This window comes from Oreochromis niloticus, linkage group LG15, assembly GCF_001858045.2.
Source record: "Oreochromis niloticus isolate F11D_XX linkage group LG15, O_niloticus_UMD_NMBU, whole genome shotgun sequence".
NCBI classification, from domain to species: domain Eukaryota; kingdom Metazoa; phylum Chordata; class Actinopteri; order Cichliformes; family Cichlidae; genus Oreochromis; species Oreochromis niloticus.
The window spans coordinates 20,411,449-20,427,477 of NC_031980.2; the positions used below are offsets into that span (position 1 = coordinate 20,411,449).

Below are 16,029 nucleotides of genomic sequence, written 5' to 3' on the forward strand. Positions count from 1 at the left end.
GTAGAAAATATACAGATAAGATATTCTAGTGTATTGAAAGACTTGTTTTTCACTGTTAATCTGAAGTGGGGTGTTTTTAGGCACTGGTCCAGCCAGGAAAATACTGCAGTTATCAGTATATTAGATCAGTAAATCACCCTGCAACCGCACTCACTAAATCTACCCTATAACTTCTAAAATGTAATAAATCAGAAAGTTGCTTTCTGGTGTTTCTGCTAGTGATGGCCAAATGAAACTTTCTGAAGCACTGAAGCTTGTATCGAAAAAAGGTTCATTATTCGAAGCTTTTCAACAAAGTGCTCTTTGGTGTCATCTAGTGGCCAAATATACGATGAGCAGCTTGAAAGGAAAATGAACTGCTTCATTGGAGCTGTAGAGCAAGCGGAGCCGACAGCTGCTGTTTGCTGTTTGATATTATGTGATAGTTCTATTTTATTAATTAATAATTCTGATTAATAAACTTTCCTTGTTTAAACATGTGCTATAGTGTCTTCTCCCTTTGCTTGTGACTTATTAACATTTGTAAACATAATAGATAAAAATACATTGTGTATAATGATGTAAAACACACTCTTCTAGTAGGTTGAGAGTAATGCTTGTGCTGTGAGGTCCCTGCATCGACATAGTTATGTAATTGGCCAGTGAATGGATTAATTTATATGTATAGTGTATTTCTTTTGTATGTTTGTATCACCTGGGGGTAGAATTGCTTATGGGTAAAATAACACATAAGGTTGTTCTGCTTGGTTGTTATTTAGCAATAGGCAGAACTTCCTCTCTTCTTGCTGACTCGATATCTCTCATTGTCACTCACTGATTTGCTATTTCTCACACCAAAACACAGCACAAATCCAGACAGTGATTCTCGTCATTATAAACCACTGAATCAGGTACCGAAGCAGTGACGTAGAGGATGAAGCTTCAGACATCACCGATCACGTGATTCTGGCCGGTTGAACCAATACTCGACACAGTAATCCACATCCTGTGCTCAGTATTAGCAACTCTGCTTCATGGTTCACATCAGACACTCACCGGCCTGATCTCTTGCTGTTATGAATACTCTGGACTCTGGAAAGGACAAAATCGGACATCTCGGCTTCTCACTCCTCCACTCCGTCAGAAACTCACCTGTTAGCCAAGTCTTTCATGTTAAATAAAGTCGTTAATTATTTATTTAAGAGCAATGACTTGTCTATTGTGTCTGTATTTGAATCCAACATTTCTATTGGCTGTCACAGCCCTTGACATCTATAGGGGATTGAAACTCTTTCCTAATTCCTTGTTGAGGATTTCTGTGACCCTTTGTTCAAAATTTCCCTCGTCCATCTCATATCCTGACCTAAAGTCAAAATTGATTTTTAACAATCCTAAAGGCTGGCAATGAAACAGTGGACATTACTAATGCAAAGGGAGTTTGTAGTTTGTCCTTTGTGCTACTTTGTTCTCTAATATGTGCCTTTTCTCTTGTTTTGTATATATTGCTCTAGTTTGTATAAATTTCTCCTGTTTGTTTGGACTTTTATAAAATTTCATCCCCAGATCCCAGTCTGACCAACAATCTGCACAATGCACTACAAAAGTTCAGTCCACAGGCACCATCACATGGCCTACAGTCGACACAGTTCAAGTGGTCATTCTGGACCCATAAGACACTCAGGCACAGAGAAGACCTAAATGAAATAATAAAATAATAATAAAATAAACAGGTGCTTTTATTGTTTTGGTTGATCAGTTTAGTGATTTCATACAATATAAAATATCTCTCTTCAATAAAGAAAGATGTTAAACAAATGGGTTAAAAGATATATATAAACTTAAATTAAATTAAATTTAATGAAAAGAAGACTGACAAGTGAATGTCATAGAGTCGATGTGAACAGGACACAAATGCAGGAAAAACAGAGCAAAGAGAGTTATTTTATTTGGCTAAACAGGAGGACTATTGAAAAACTAACTAACCATCAAAATATGAGTTTTGCAACTAAACTGATCTAGCTTCAGGATGCATCTAAAATGCATTCAGGCTGGCTGTGTGGTGTTGTGGAAATTGTGAATAAACTACAAACACCTGGTGAGTGTCTTTTTGAAGTGGGTTTAATTACATGTTGCAATATGGAGAGAAACGCTCCGGTCAAACGCCAAACAGGTCTCTAACGATGGCCGCCGCCCTGATCTCTTATATACACACACAGATAAAAACATTCCACAACACTTCACGTGAGTCTATACCTTCAGTTCAGCTTGTTGTGGAAAACTTTCCCTTCAAAGAATTACAACCCTGCCGTCACCTCCCTGCCTCCCACAGACAAACCCCAGGCCCCCACTACCTCTCTGTCCAACACCCCCACACACGGCGCCTGGATCTCTCTGACCTCCTCACAATGACCTCACTGTGTGTGTGGAAACATAAGACACAGATGTAAAGCTATCCTAAGTGACAAAGTGATATTGCTATAATATGTTATCAATACACAGAATAAAGAAATTTGCCCTTACAGTGGTAAATCCCAGTGTTATTGCTCATCAAGTCAAGCTTTAAAATCAAGAGGCTATATAGAAATCCTTTGAGAAAATCCTTATACGTATCAGAGCTATTGGGACAACACAGACTTACACAATGTCAGGTGGTTTTCATGCTAGTTATAATAGTGACAAGAGATTAGTAGCATAAATTTGTATTAATAATAATAACAAAAAAAATGGGTTACAAGATATAAATGTTTATTTATGTGCAGAAATAAAATAGAAAACAGTAGACTTAAAAATTGCTCATATTAAAATGTAACAAAAACAAAATTGGATGAATGTGGAAGGAACTGAACAAAACTTAAAGAAGAAACCCGAATCACAAGATCCAACAAATGATGAGGGAAAGATAAAGGGGGAGGACAGGACTTTATATACATTGAGGACTAGTTGAGGTTGAGGATAAACACAGATGAAGACAATCAGGGCAGAGTGAGAAATAACAAAAATAAAAAGTAGGACTAATGCGATACATGAAAGAAAAGTAAACTTCAAAGTAAAACAGGAAATAAAAAATTAAAGCTACAGCCAGTACTCGCACTAAACATGATAACAAAGAGGTTAAAGGATGTAGATGAGACAGGGGAAACCTCAAGGGACCTAAAACACAGAAAGAAATAGACACCAACTCTTAATTAAAAAAACATAATAAGAAGACTTCAAAAACTGAAACACTGGAACAGTGAAGTCATTAAAATGGACACCAAAAGTCCGTAACTGAAATAATCTGTATGAAATGAGGCTCAGCATTACTCCAGAACTCAGATACAAACACTTGGTGACACTGGATGCTGGGAATCATTCAGTAGGTCAGCTGCCATCATTACTTGGTAAATTTAATGCTTTTAATTAACCTGAACTGCAAGTGTAAGCAGGGTTTAAATGAAATTTCAACCTCCACATGTCTTCTGCTGAACTAACCAGGAACAACTTTTAGTTTTTTGTTAAGCTGCAAATATGTTAATAATATACAAATGTTTGCAGAAAAGTTTTTTCCTGTAAAATATCGTAAAATATAAATTTATAACTATATCATTAATATCTATACAAGGCTTATGTGGATACATTTAGATATTCACACTTGGATCACATTATGGAAACACACTGGTCTGATTTCATAAAGAAAAGAAAATTTCTATTTACATTTATTTACATAGTTTTAATGGAAGATATAAAGACGTGATTCTGGATTTGAAACCAAATGTTTGTTATAATAATGGTATCTATCTAATAGTTTATGTTAATTAGTATGTTGCTATCAATCTGTTGTATGCAAACACAAAATTAGTCTTTAACTTAAATGCGAGTCCTTTTTGTCAACTTGAGCTATGTGATTGGGAAACTAACAGTAGAGTAGAGGCTGCTGGGATCAGCAGTGGCTGCAGCAGAAGAGGAATGAGCCTTCACGGTGCTGTAAGTCACTGCATCACCTTCATCATCACCCCGAACCTGGAAAACAAGAGTGACATAACACTGTGACCCTGAAGTGGATAAGCACTTTGATGGAAGTACTGGAAGAGCACTTAGAGATCACATGCTTCTGTGTTCAATACATTATTTTTAGTTTCAAAGAAATTGTTGAAAAAACGTATTCTTTGTTTGCCCATGCTCAGCCTCTCCACCAAGTTCTATGAAGTTCTGTTTTGCAGTTAACAAGTCGCCCATCAAATTTTTTGTACTTACTCACATGATTGCTGCAGGAGGACTCAGTTAACTATGCTCACATCAGCATAAACAATCCATAAAAAGTCTGCATGCTGTAATAGCTGATGTATAGCCCTTGCCCTTCAGGGGGGGTTGTGCTCTCTGTGAGCTCTTGTTACTGATGTTACCAAATAAATAAAAAAATATATACTGTATATGAATGTAGTAAATAAATAAATAATACATAAAGACAAAATCTTACCTGAACTTTATTCGTGGTCTTGTTGTAGCTGATGGTAGCGTAGGAAACTTCAGGATCCGCCTGCACAGTGAAGACAAGAAGATACAGACACATGGACAACAGTGATGAGATAATTATTATGATTCTATCTAACATTAATCTATCTGTCATCTGTTATCTGTTATTATTATTGTTGTTGTTGTTGCTTATAATAGAAGGTGATCACATGCGCTATGAAATGTCTTTTGTTTCAGTCTTTGTGCAGTGGAGCTGAATCAGTCTGTTAGAGAAGATGGCCAGATGTGGATGCCCAGATGCTTGTACCTCCTCCACCACATCAACATACTCCATATATCTATTCTCTTCCGCTTATCTTTATCAGGGTCACAGAGGGGCTGGAGCCTATCCCAGCTATCATAGGGCGAGAGGCGGGGTACAACCCGGAGACGTCGCCAGTCTTTCGCAGGGGAAACAGAGAGAGACAGACAATAATACCCTCCCAGGATAGACACTGGTTATGTAGCCATCATCTTCCTTCTGAAGTTTTCACCATCTGTCTGGTCTTGTTCACATCCAGAAGCAGATCATTCCTCCCAGACCACTCCTCAAAATCATTCACTAGTGCTCTGTGCTGTTACAATTAGTAATACTTCAAACCACTGTAGAATTGTCAGAGTATAGCTGTAGGTGAGTTGGGTGGCATATAACCCAGAACCTGAGGTGTAGAAGGTGAATGAAGAAACTCGATAGTTGTTAAGCTCTGATGGTGTTAAATAGGAACTGGACAGGATGATTTCCATAACATTGGAATCTTGTCCTGCTTCAGATTCATGTTGTAAATGTGACTCAGGATGACAGACAGCTGGATAGCACAGGTCCTCAGCGGAATTGCTTTTATGTAGTTTCTTCAGAAGTTTTCTAATCTGTTCAGAAGTCACAGTCAAGCAGTGGGTGTTTCTCAACTACACCCGTAGGTCCTCAGTTCCTCCATTTCCGCAGACCTGAAGGCTTACGTCTTTGTATTAAGCAGTTTTTTCAGGTCACACTGATCCAGAGCCTTTTGTTCTGAATGCAGTTTACAGTCCTGGCTAGTAAGATTGATCTATTCTGTGATGCTGCCAGTCAAACTGTTAAAGTCCTCTCAATGTTCAGTAAATACACAGCAGTCTGTGAGGCCATGCTGTGGGCCAGCATACTACACAGCACAGCGCCATGGTAACAGATATCATCTGCTATGTGTCTCTCAGAATAACAACTCTTCATAAATACTTTATTATTTTATCATATATTATATGTATAATATAGTAATACTAGCATCAGAGTCTCAGTGTGTCATGCATTTACATTTAGAGAACACATTAGAGAAGAAGTGGGTGTAACTCTGCTCTGGGTGTAGTGTGTGATCTCACCGAGTCCTGACTGGTTTGAGGAGCAGACCGAGTCTCTGCAGGGTTTAAACTCAGTCCCTGAAAAACAGACATAATCTGGTTACATCAGGTGGTAAACTGTGTCTGTGAAGGCAGTTTAGTTCTTGTTAACACCGCTCAGAGATGATCAGATTTGTTGTTTATTTAGTGTCAGTTGATGAAACATTTAATTATTTATAGTAAAACTCACAGCATCTTCATCCATCTGTGTTTTGTTTCCTGTAAAGACACAAAAAGTCAACTTTAACATTCACTTCAAAACTTATAGAAGTTTTATTTGTAAATGTTCTCACCTCTAGTTCTCTTCCATCTGATGAAAAACACAACAACTATCAAGAGTGAGACCAAACCCACAGCTGGAATGATGAACCACAGGACACCTGGCAAAAGGAGAAAAACAAAAACCTCTGAAGCATTTTCTATTTTAAAATATGGAAAATATGACTAAAGTGGGCTGCTGTGTTTAAAAAGTCAGCTGGTATAATGTCAGAGACATTCACTTTCATTGATATTATGTGAACCAAAATCAGTTTATTTCTATCCACAAAGAAAAGCAAATCCCATGAACAGAAAAGTTTGAGTTCAGACGTGTGATTTTTCTCACAGACAACGATTAAATGAATAAATATATCTCCACCCACAGCCATGATATTGAGAGACAGATATTTATGTTTAATATTTATGTTTAATACAAAAATGAAAACATCTTCAGACCAAAAGTTTCCATCTTATGTTTCCTGTAGGATACATGTCTGACTGTCACTCAGCTAAATGTACATAAATGTAATGAAACGACTGGAATAAAAATATAAAAACCAAAATAGAAACATAATAAGTCAAATATACATTACAGTATATTTTTAACTTTTCATTTGCAGTCACATGGTTGAGTTACCATGTTGTGAATCTCCTGACGGTTTGTTGTTTGCTGTCGTGCTTTTATTTTCCACAGTTTTTGTTGTTGTATCATCTGAAATTAGAAGTTGAAAAAAAGAGAGAGAGAGAGAATGTATTTTTCATGTGCTGTAAATCATATTAAAAGGCCACTTTGAACTGAAAAATAAATAAATATTTTTGGTCAACTTAATTTTAGTAACATCACCTGATTTTAAGAACATCTTAATTGTTGTGGTTGTTTCAGTTTTTCTGTCTGGTTTCTTTGTTGTTTTTGTGTCACCTGAATAAATGAAATAACACAACATAAAACTTTTCCATGTTTTTCATCTGTTGTAAATTCAAGCTTTAGCTGATTTTAGTCGTATTAAATAGTTGATCATGATCTCACCTGTTTCCTCACCTGAGGTCTGATGGCTGAAGGTAAACAGCTGCACTTTTCCTGTTTTAGTATCAGTCACTTCAAACTTCAGTATTTTATGACGTGATGAGTTAAAGTAATGATTCTCCAGAATAGACACAGTGGTGGAGCAGTCAGTCTGTGAAGTCACTATTTGTTTGTTCTCTTTGTCCACAGCTTGACCTTTAAGCAGCCACTTCATTGTGTGATGACACTCTGCATGTGTCACCACAGAGCAGCTTAACTTCACCTTCTCATTGTCCTTATGTTCAGTCACTGGTGAACATAATGTAATAATGTGAAGCACAAAAAGTGCATTAGGACAGATATACTAATCACTTTAATTGATTATTGTTTAATTATTATAAATATGATTATTGTTTTTTTGTTCCAAGAAGAGTTTGAGATAAATTATTTTGATGTAAATACTCACAGGTAATAACAGAGAGATCAACCAAAGACTGATGAACCAGAGTGTGTTTAGATGGTGTTTCCTCGACTTTGTATTGTTGACAGGAATAAAGACCAACATCCTCAACTGTGAGCTTCTTTATAAGCAGAGAACAGTTCGCTGTAACACTCAGTCTGTCTGATTTAGTTTTGGCTTTTTCACCAATCTGTCCAAGTGTGATCAGCTCTACTGTTGTTTCTTTGTTTCTTGGAGTAAAGGTCCACGTAGTACTATCACAGTTATTCTGCTCATCTATCACATTTAGACAAAGCAGAGTGACGTCACCTCCAACTTTCATAAACATGGATGTTTCATTTACAGATACTGTTGAGAAGATTGAAGAGAAATATGAAAAATAAATTAGAATACAGCAGTTTTTACAGAGTGAAGCTCATTTTAGACACAAGTTTATAAACAGAGCATGCTCAGCTGTCTTATTTACTGTAAAGGTTTGTGATTCTAATAATATTAATAACATTTTGTTTTACAGCTATTAAAATGTTTCCTGTATTCTTACCTACAATCTGAATCATCAGCATCAGACATAAAAACATTTGAATCCATCTGAATTCATCCATCGTGCTTCTCTGTCTCACTTCTTTCTTGTTCTCGATCTCGACTGTCACAGTCTCTGAACTGATGACTCTTTAAGACTGTTTGTACTTCCTGTTATTTGTCAGTCGTCACATCCTCACCACAACTTTAGTAATTATCAGTTCTTTCCCTTTTTTGTTGATGTACATGTTTCAAAATTTGAGTCCATCAGCTGAAATCTCTCAATATTTTATAAATAAAAATTGTAAAGAGAAATGATAAGAAGACTCAGCAGGTGCACATTGTGTTCATTTGTGTCAATGACGTGTTTGACACAATGAAAATAAAAAGATGACTGAGGACGATGATGAATGTGTGAAGATTGTTAGTAAAGATAAATGTTTCCATCCTCTTTCTTTTAACAGAGCTTGTTAGAAAACAGACAGCACATAAGAACAAACAGTCGAAGCATCAAACTCCTACATGCAGGCTGATGTCTAAGAGATGAAGATATCCAAGTGCAGCTATAAAAAAATACAGCAGATAAGATATTTTAGTGGACTGAGACCCTCCTCTTCCTCATTGTTAACATGAAGTTATTTCTTTCTGAGAGCTGAAGAGGAAGTGTTTCTGTGAGAGTGAGGGAGCTGCAGCAGCAGCAGAGATCTGACCAGATGAACATCAGAAACACAAATGATTAAAACACTGATGAAGCCTCTGAGCCTCTCTCTCCACCCAACTAGCTGTTCTCTCACCTCGAGTATCAGTTAATATTTTAAGTTTAAAGTTTAAAAATGTACAGAAACATGAAGTATTTATTATCATATGTATGTTAGAGATCAGAAAGCAGGGTCTGAATGCACAGAAACAGTCTGTATGTGGTTTCTTGGTGGATGTAAAAAGAGAAACTGTGGTCAAGCAGAAGGAAAAGGCTCAAACACTTTGTGAAGAAATGTGAAACAAACAAAAAAGAAAAGCTGCCCATTTTTCATTCTGTACATCTTTGACTCATCTCGTTTGACCGAAATGCATCTTTACGTCAAAGCACGCACCTGTCCAACCACTGAATGGATCTCTCTCTTCTCTCTTCTCTGTCCTAAAAATGACTTTTGGGAATTATAGTCCTCTCATCATGGTGTACTAAGGATGCTTTATATTTTATGAGTCACAGGCAGGAGGATGCAGGACAGAAAACGAGGAGGCACAAATTAGAGGAATGAGAAATGCCTTGGGAGAAGGTGATGCAGGTGTGACTAACAAGTGTACACAGACCGAAAGACTGAGGACCTCTGGTGGACACAAAAGGGTACTACATGAAAAATGGCTTCAGAATAACTGTGAAAATAGTTATTTATTTTGCACAAATACAATTTCACTTGCAGCAAACACTAAAACTGGATTGAAAGTTGTTTTAATATTTAGATCAAATGATCATAAACAATAATAAACAGAATATTTATACAGATTCTATTCATGTTATATGTTATAAAATGTAACCTGGACAAAACACAAGATAATTAGGACATTAAAAAACATCTTTCATTAGACAAAAACAAAAAAACCCACCCACACACACACACACACACACACACACACACACACACACACACACACACACGTTAAAACAGACATATCATATCTAAGATATTTAACGTGTAAAACCAGATGAGATGATACTGATAATACAACAGCAGTGATTTTATCAGCAAGTTGTTGATCAGTGCAGTCTGATAGAAACAGCAGAGTCTCCCACATTTTCATAGTTGATTGAAACATCTTCATCTCTATCATAATGTACCTGCCAAATAAATTATTATTAGTCCTTTATTTATCCAGGTAAAAATCTCTTTGAGATTAACATCTAATTTCCAAGAAAGACCTGGCATCATGGCAGCAAACGTCAAAAGCACATGCGTCACATAACTACATCAAATAGATCATTAAGAGCAACATTAAAAACAATCACACTGACTAAAAGAGTTATTCTCTCCTTTCTTTAAGATGGACTTACAACGTAACCATTTCTAACATTTTCAGTTCCTTCTGCAGATTATTCCAGGAAACAGGGGCAGCATATTTAAAAGGCTTTTTTCCTAATTCTGTTCTGATTTTCGGGACAATCAATTGTATGATATTGTGGGAACGATAGTGGCTGCTATCATGTTGTTCCTGTCAAATAAACAGAAACAAGATAAAATATATCCGATTGGATTTAGACAAATTTTCTTTTTCTGAAATCCTGTCTTGTCTGAGAGTGTTTGCATTCAGAATCATGATCTGAATGTGATGTTGTGCCAAACACATTTGCTTCTCCAACATGAGCTCTACAAACTCTTTACAGGCTCCTCTTGCTTTTCGGTTTCCTTGACCTGTTTATTTTTTCATTTCTGTTACATTTTTTTGTTTTTACAGGATACGTGTAATAACACACCTGCCCCCAAAGGCCACTATATGGTGCATTGTGATATGCCATTAGCTGCAACGTCTATGGTGTAATTAAAAAGGAGGGGTGGGTCATCACCCAGTACAACCAGCAATGACACATGAATGGCACAACCCACTGCGGTCTGTGCAGCCCACGCCCCCTCCGAACACACTCATCACTCTGCTGCCTTCTGGCAAGAGGTACCAGAGCATTCAGGTCCTCACTGCCAGACTGTGAAAAAGTTTCTTCCCTCACGCTGTCAGACTCCTGAACACTCAGTTACTGGATTGACACACACACACACACACACACACACACACACACCTTCATACACGTCACTACCTCTAGCACTTATCTGCACAATCTCTCTCTCACACACACACACACACACCATCATGGAAATATAAGAGTGGGAGGTGGAAGACTAACTCCACTGGAGAAAGCCAGCTAACAATTGGCTGAGTAAACACCCCCATTCCCCACACCCCGCAACAGGGTGCGACGTACTGCTAACCTGAGTTTGCACTGACAACGCCCCAGAGCACCACAGTGGCTTGGGCAGCACCTGTTACTCCCAAGGCAAATAGCAGTTGAGGGCATATAGATGAGTCCCAAGTTATGAGACTGCATCCCCACCACAGTCATTTTCACACCTGACAACAGACACACACACAAAAGGGACAATCTAATCTGAGTCTGAGACAAGCTACACCCAGCAATTAATCAACTTATTTGTCTGTAACCAGGTTAAAACTGTCATTTATTAAAATGTGTTGAAATATTAAAAAATGTTGAAATCCATGTTAAAATTTAAAATAATAAGTATTTAGAAAAAAATTGGAATTCCATTTAAAACGAGTACAATGTGTTTAATAATTGTAAAAGAGCATATGAATTATATATGGTTTATTTTTACAAGTATCCTGTTTTATTATGATTGTGAAAGGCACTGAATGTGGTTGTGATCGGTAGCTGGACTGTGAGAAGTTGCGATGGAAAGAGAAGTTTGTAGAAGAGTGTATGTATGAACTGGAGTATCTGCTTAAAATCCACCGAGCAGCTGCTCACTTTAGTTTTAGTTCAAGATCCCTCGCCATCCTGGAGATGTTCGCTGACCTCTCTGCATTCCTTCATACATAACGGTTATGCTCTAGTCTAGTTGGCATACTGTTCCAGATCATTTTCCAAGAAGTTCATTTCATTGTTTCAGCCACAGATGATAACTGGAGACATACAAAGCTACAAATAAAGCTACAGAAAAATCAACTGGTGGCCTATAGAAACCATGTCCTCCACCCTCTGGAAACATGAGACCACAGAGCCTATAGAAGCAGGAGTCTGACATTGAAACGACATCCACAACCATTGTTGGACTATAAATAGCCCACACATGGAGGACGTCAACACTTGATGTTTAGTAGACATCTGAAAAAAGATGGCGTTCCAAAACAATCCCTTCAGTGGACTGACGTATAAAAACGTCACTCTGACGTCACCTTGCGCAGTGGGGTGCGTCGCGTTTTGTTAATTCGTGATTTGTTGTTCAAATTCTTTTGCTTTGCATCCTGCTGGTTTTCTTTCAGTGTGTCAGCTGTTGGGACAAGCTTAACAACTTTATCACAAATATTTAATAATAATTTCAGTGATAATTTACAGGCAGATGACAGCATCAATGATCCACTTTCCCAAAGCAAACCCTCACATGTGGGGTTCAAACCAACAACCTTTCACCTATAAACTTCTGGCTCTCAGTCCTCTGCTGAACCACATTTCACTCAACAAATTCAAAATAATCTCTGAAATGTCGTTTACAGTATCAGAAATACAACATTTAGAATGTTTTAGTTGTTATGTTGGATTACTGAGTTTTGTACTTACTGTGTTTTTATCCATCTGTGTTTTCTTCCCTAAAATGAGAAGAAAGTCAATTTAATATTAAAGTGAAAATTCAAAATCGTTCAAACTTCTCATGATTAAATTTACCTTTAGTTTTTGTCCACATGTTGACTGTCACAGCTGTTATTGAAAGTGCTGCCAATCCCACAGAGACAATTATGAACCTCAAAGATACAAAATCTGAAAAAAGTGAATCAAAACTTCTAATTATTCACATGACTTCTTTGCAGTTTTCTGTTTAAATTATTTTACTTATTTATTATTTTATTTTGAAAATGTTTCAAAAAATATTCGTTTACTATATATGTATATATGTATACTGTATAAAAAGTTGCTAATGAATATGAAATAAATGTGTACGTTAATGTGATATTAATGAGTTTGTCTTCAAATGTAAAGTACACAATAAAGTTAAACGACTGACATTTGAGGGACTCTAAATGGACTCAAACACATTCAAAAGCATTTTCTAGTGTAAAATATGCAAAATATAACTTAAGTGGGGTGCTATGTTTACACATTCAGTCGGTATAATGTCATATGAAGAGGAAAATACAGACACACATAATCAGAGACATTTGCTTTCATTCACAATATGTGAATCAAAGTCAGTGTATTTCTATTTAAAGAAAATATTTATGTTTAATACAAAAATGAAAACATCTTTAGACCAGAAGTTTCCATCTTATGTTTCCTGTAGGATACATGTCTGACTGTCACTCAGCTAAATGTACATAAATGTAATGAAATCACTGGAATACGAATATAAAAACCAAAACAGAAATCTAAAAAGTCAAATATACATTACAGTATATTTTTAACTTTTTATTTAAAGAGACATGGCCGAGTTACCATGTTGTGAATCTTCAGATGATTTGTTGTTTGGTGTCGTGCTTTCATTTTCCACAGCTTTTGCTGTTGTATCATCTGAAATTAGAAGTAAAAAAAAAGAGAGAGAGAGAGAATGTATTTTTCATATGCTGTAAATCATATTAAAGGCCACTTTGAATCAATAAATAAAAAATATATATTTTTGGTCAACCTTATTTTAGTAAACTCACCTGATTTTTAGGGATGCACCGATCCCGATACTGGTATCGGTGCCGATACTGTAAAATGTGTGCGTACTCGTACTCGTAAAAGTCAACCGATACCATGAACCGATACTAATGTAGCCCGGATGGGAATTTGGTAGTAGATACTCATAATTCCCATGGACTTGAACGCCACATAAGGTGTTCACAGTTCACAGAAGAGAACGGCATGGAGAGATGCACGAGGTTAGCTGAACCAAAGTGAGAGACTCGGCTAGTTTTACTGAGGTTAACTTGCACAAAAGAGTGTGTGACTAGAAAGCTAACCGTGTGAGAGCTTCGCAACAGAGTGTGGGTGAAGTGACTTTTTGTTTCAACGGTCGCACCACCGTCCATGGAAAACTCTGTTTCCAGCCATGACCGCCGAGGCTAAAGGCTAGCCCGGACTGCTTGGCTGCGCCACGGAGGCAGCTGCTATGGACTGTCGGAGAGCTGGACAGTGACTGGCTAACGCGCTGTAGCAGAGACAGCATCGGGTCCGCAGGGAGTGGATTTAGTGTGGGACTGGTGAACGGCGACCTACCGAGCAATGGAACTGTAAGTCAGACTTTTGTGCTCTTACTGGGGAGAAGAGGATTTTTCTCCATCGTCCGGCGTGAGCAGCAAACAGGCCTGCAACAAGTGTGAATGTGAGTGTGTGTGGGGCCCATGTGTGAATATTGTATGTTTAGTGGAGTTATATAACGTGTTTTGGAGTGTATATTAGTGAGTCACTTACCAAAAGGTGATAAGATAAGTTGGGTTGTTTAATATAATTTGAAAGGGAATTATTTCATTTATACAGTGTATTTCATTTGGTTAAGGAATTGGAATATCATTTGAGTTTAAAAAAGGGATGTGTTGTACAGTATTTGTCTCTGCCCTTACGTTCAGTAAACGTTTTGTTTGTGTTAAAGAGTTGTGTGGGGTCGTTTCTTTACTACCGCTTAAGTTTAACTTGTGTGTGGCAGAAGTATCGGTTTTTGTACTCGGTATCGGCAAGTACTCAGATCCAAGTATCGGTATCGGATCGGTTTGAAAAAATTGGTATCGTTGCATCCCTACTGATTTTAAGAACAGCTTAATTGTTGTGGTTGTTTCAGTTTTTCTGGCTGGTTTCTTTGTTGTTTTTGTGTCACCTGAATAAATGAAATAAAACAACATAAAACTTTTCCATGTTTTTCATCTGTTGTAAATTCAAGCTTTAGCTGATTTTAGTCGTATTAAATAGTTGATCATGATCTCACCTGTTTCCTCACCTGAGGTCTGATGGCTGAAGGTAAACAGCTGCACTTTTCCTGTTTTAGTATCAGTCACTTCACACTTCAGTATTTTCTGACGTGATGAGTATAAATACGCATACTTCAGAATAGACAGAGTGGTGGAGCAGTCAGTCTGTGAAGTCACTATTTGTTTGTTCTCTTTGTCGACATCTTGACCTTTAAGCAGCCACTTCACTGTGTGATGACACTCTCCATATTTCACCACAGAGCAGCTTAACGTCACCTTATCATTGTCCTTATGTTCAGTCACTGGTGAACATAAAGTAATAATGTGAGATCCAAAAAGCAATTAGGACAGATATATTAATCACTTTAACTGATTATTGTTGAATTATTTTAAATATGATTGCATTTTTTATTCCAAGAAGGGTTTGAGATAAATTATTTTTATGTAAATACTCACAGGTAATAACAGAGACATCAACCAAAGACTGATGAACCAGAGTGTGTTTAGATGGTGTTTCCTCGACTTTGTATTGTTGACAGGAATAAAGACCAACATCCTCAACTGTGAGCTTCTTTATAAGCAGAGAACAGTTCGCTGTAACACTCAGTCTGTCTGATTTAGTTTTGGCTTCTTCAACAATCTGTCCAAGTCTGATCAGCTCTGTTGTTGTTGGTTTGTTTTTTGAAGCAAAGATCCACGCAGTACCATCACAGTTATTCTGCTCATCTATCACATTCAGACAAGGCAGAGTGACGTCACCTCCAACTTTCATAAACATGGAGGCTTCATTTACAGATACTGTTGAGAAGATTGAAGAGAAATATGAAAAATAAATTAGAATACAGCAGTTTTTACAAAGTGAAGATCATTTTAGACACAAGTTCATAAACAGAGCATGCTCAGCTGTCTTATTTACTGTAAAGGTTTGTGATTCTAATAATATTAATAACATTTTGTTTTACAGCTATTAAATGTTTCCTGTATTCTTACCTACAATCTGAATCATCAGCATCAGACATAAAAACATTTGAATCCATCTGAATTCATCCATCGTGCTTCTCTGTCTCACTTCTTTCTTGTTCTCGATCTCGACTGTCACAGTCTCTGAACTGATGACTCTTTAAGACTGTTTGCACTTCCTGTTATTTGTCAGTCGTCACATTCTCACCACAACTTTAGTAATTATCAGTTCTTTCCCTTTTTTGTTGATGTTCATGTTTCAAAATTTGAGTCCATCAGCTGAAATCTCTCAATATTTTATAAATAAAAATTCTAAAGAGAAATG

General features: G+C 37.0%; 3 protein-coding genes across 3 annotated transcripts in view; all 3 read right to left on the reverse strand.

Annotated features, from left to right (window-relative positions):
- LOC109194817 (uncharacterized) overlaps positions 1 to 8,316 on the reverse strand; it is a 71,463-nt gene extending 63,147 nt beyond the window's left edge. Inside the window, exons 1-4 of the mRNA XM_025898681.1 lie at positions 8,104 to 8,316; positions 7,569 to 7,910; positions 7,127 to 7,411; positions 6,944 to 7,018 (exon numbers count right to left, since the gene is read on the reverse strand). Coding sequence (XP_025754466.1) covers positions 6,944 to 7,018; positions 7,127 to 7,411; positions 7,569 to 7,910; positions 8,104 to 8,164 — 763 coding nt within the window. The 5' untranslated portion in view covers positions 8,165 to 8,316. The remainder of the gene's footprint in view (positions 1 to 6,943; positions 7,019 to 7,126; positions 7,412 to 7,568; positions 7,911 to 8,103) is intronic.
- The window catches only part of LOC109194820 (uncharacterized), a 183,095-nt gene that overhangs the window by 137,282 nt on the left and 29,784 nt on the right, over positions 1 to 16,029 (reverse strand). The window lies entirely within an intron of this gene.
- LOC109194818 (uncharacterized) lies at positions 9,562 to 15,883 on the reverse strand. Its single transcript, XM_019345658.2, has 7 exons — positions 15,735 to 15,883; positions 15,201 to 15,542; positions 14,762 to 15,046; positions 13,294 to 13,368; positions 12,529 to 12,621; positions 12,424 to 12,452; positions 9,562 to 9,918 (listed from the first exon to the last, which is right to left on the reverse strand). Exons 1-7 carry the CDS (start codon positions 15,793 to 15,795, stop codon positions 9,838 to 9,840), a joined length of 966 nt encoding a protein of 321 aa, XP_019201203.1. The 5' UTR covers positions 15,796 to 15,883; the 3' UTR covers positions 9,562 to 9,837.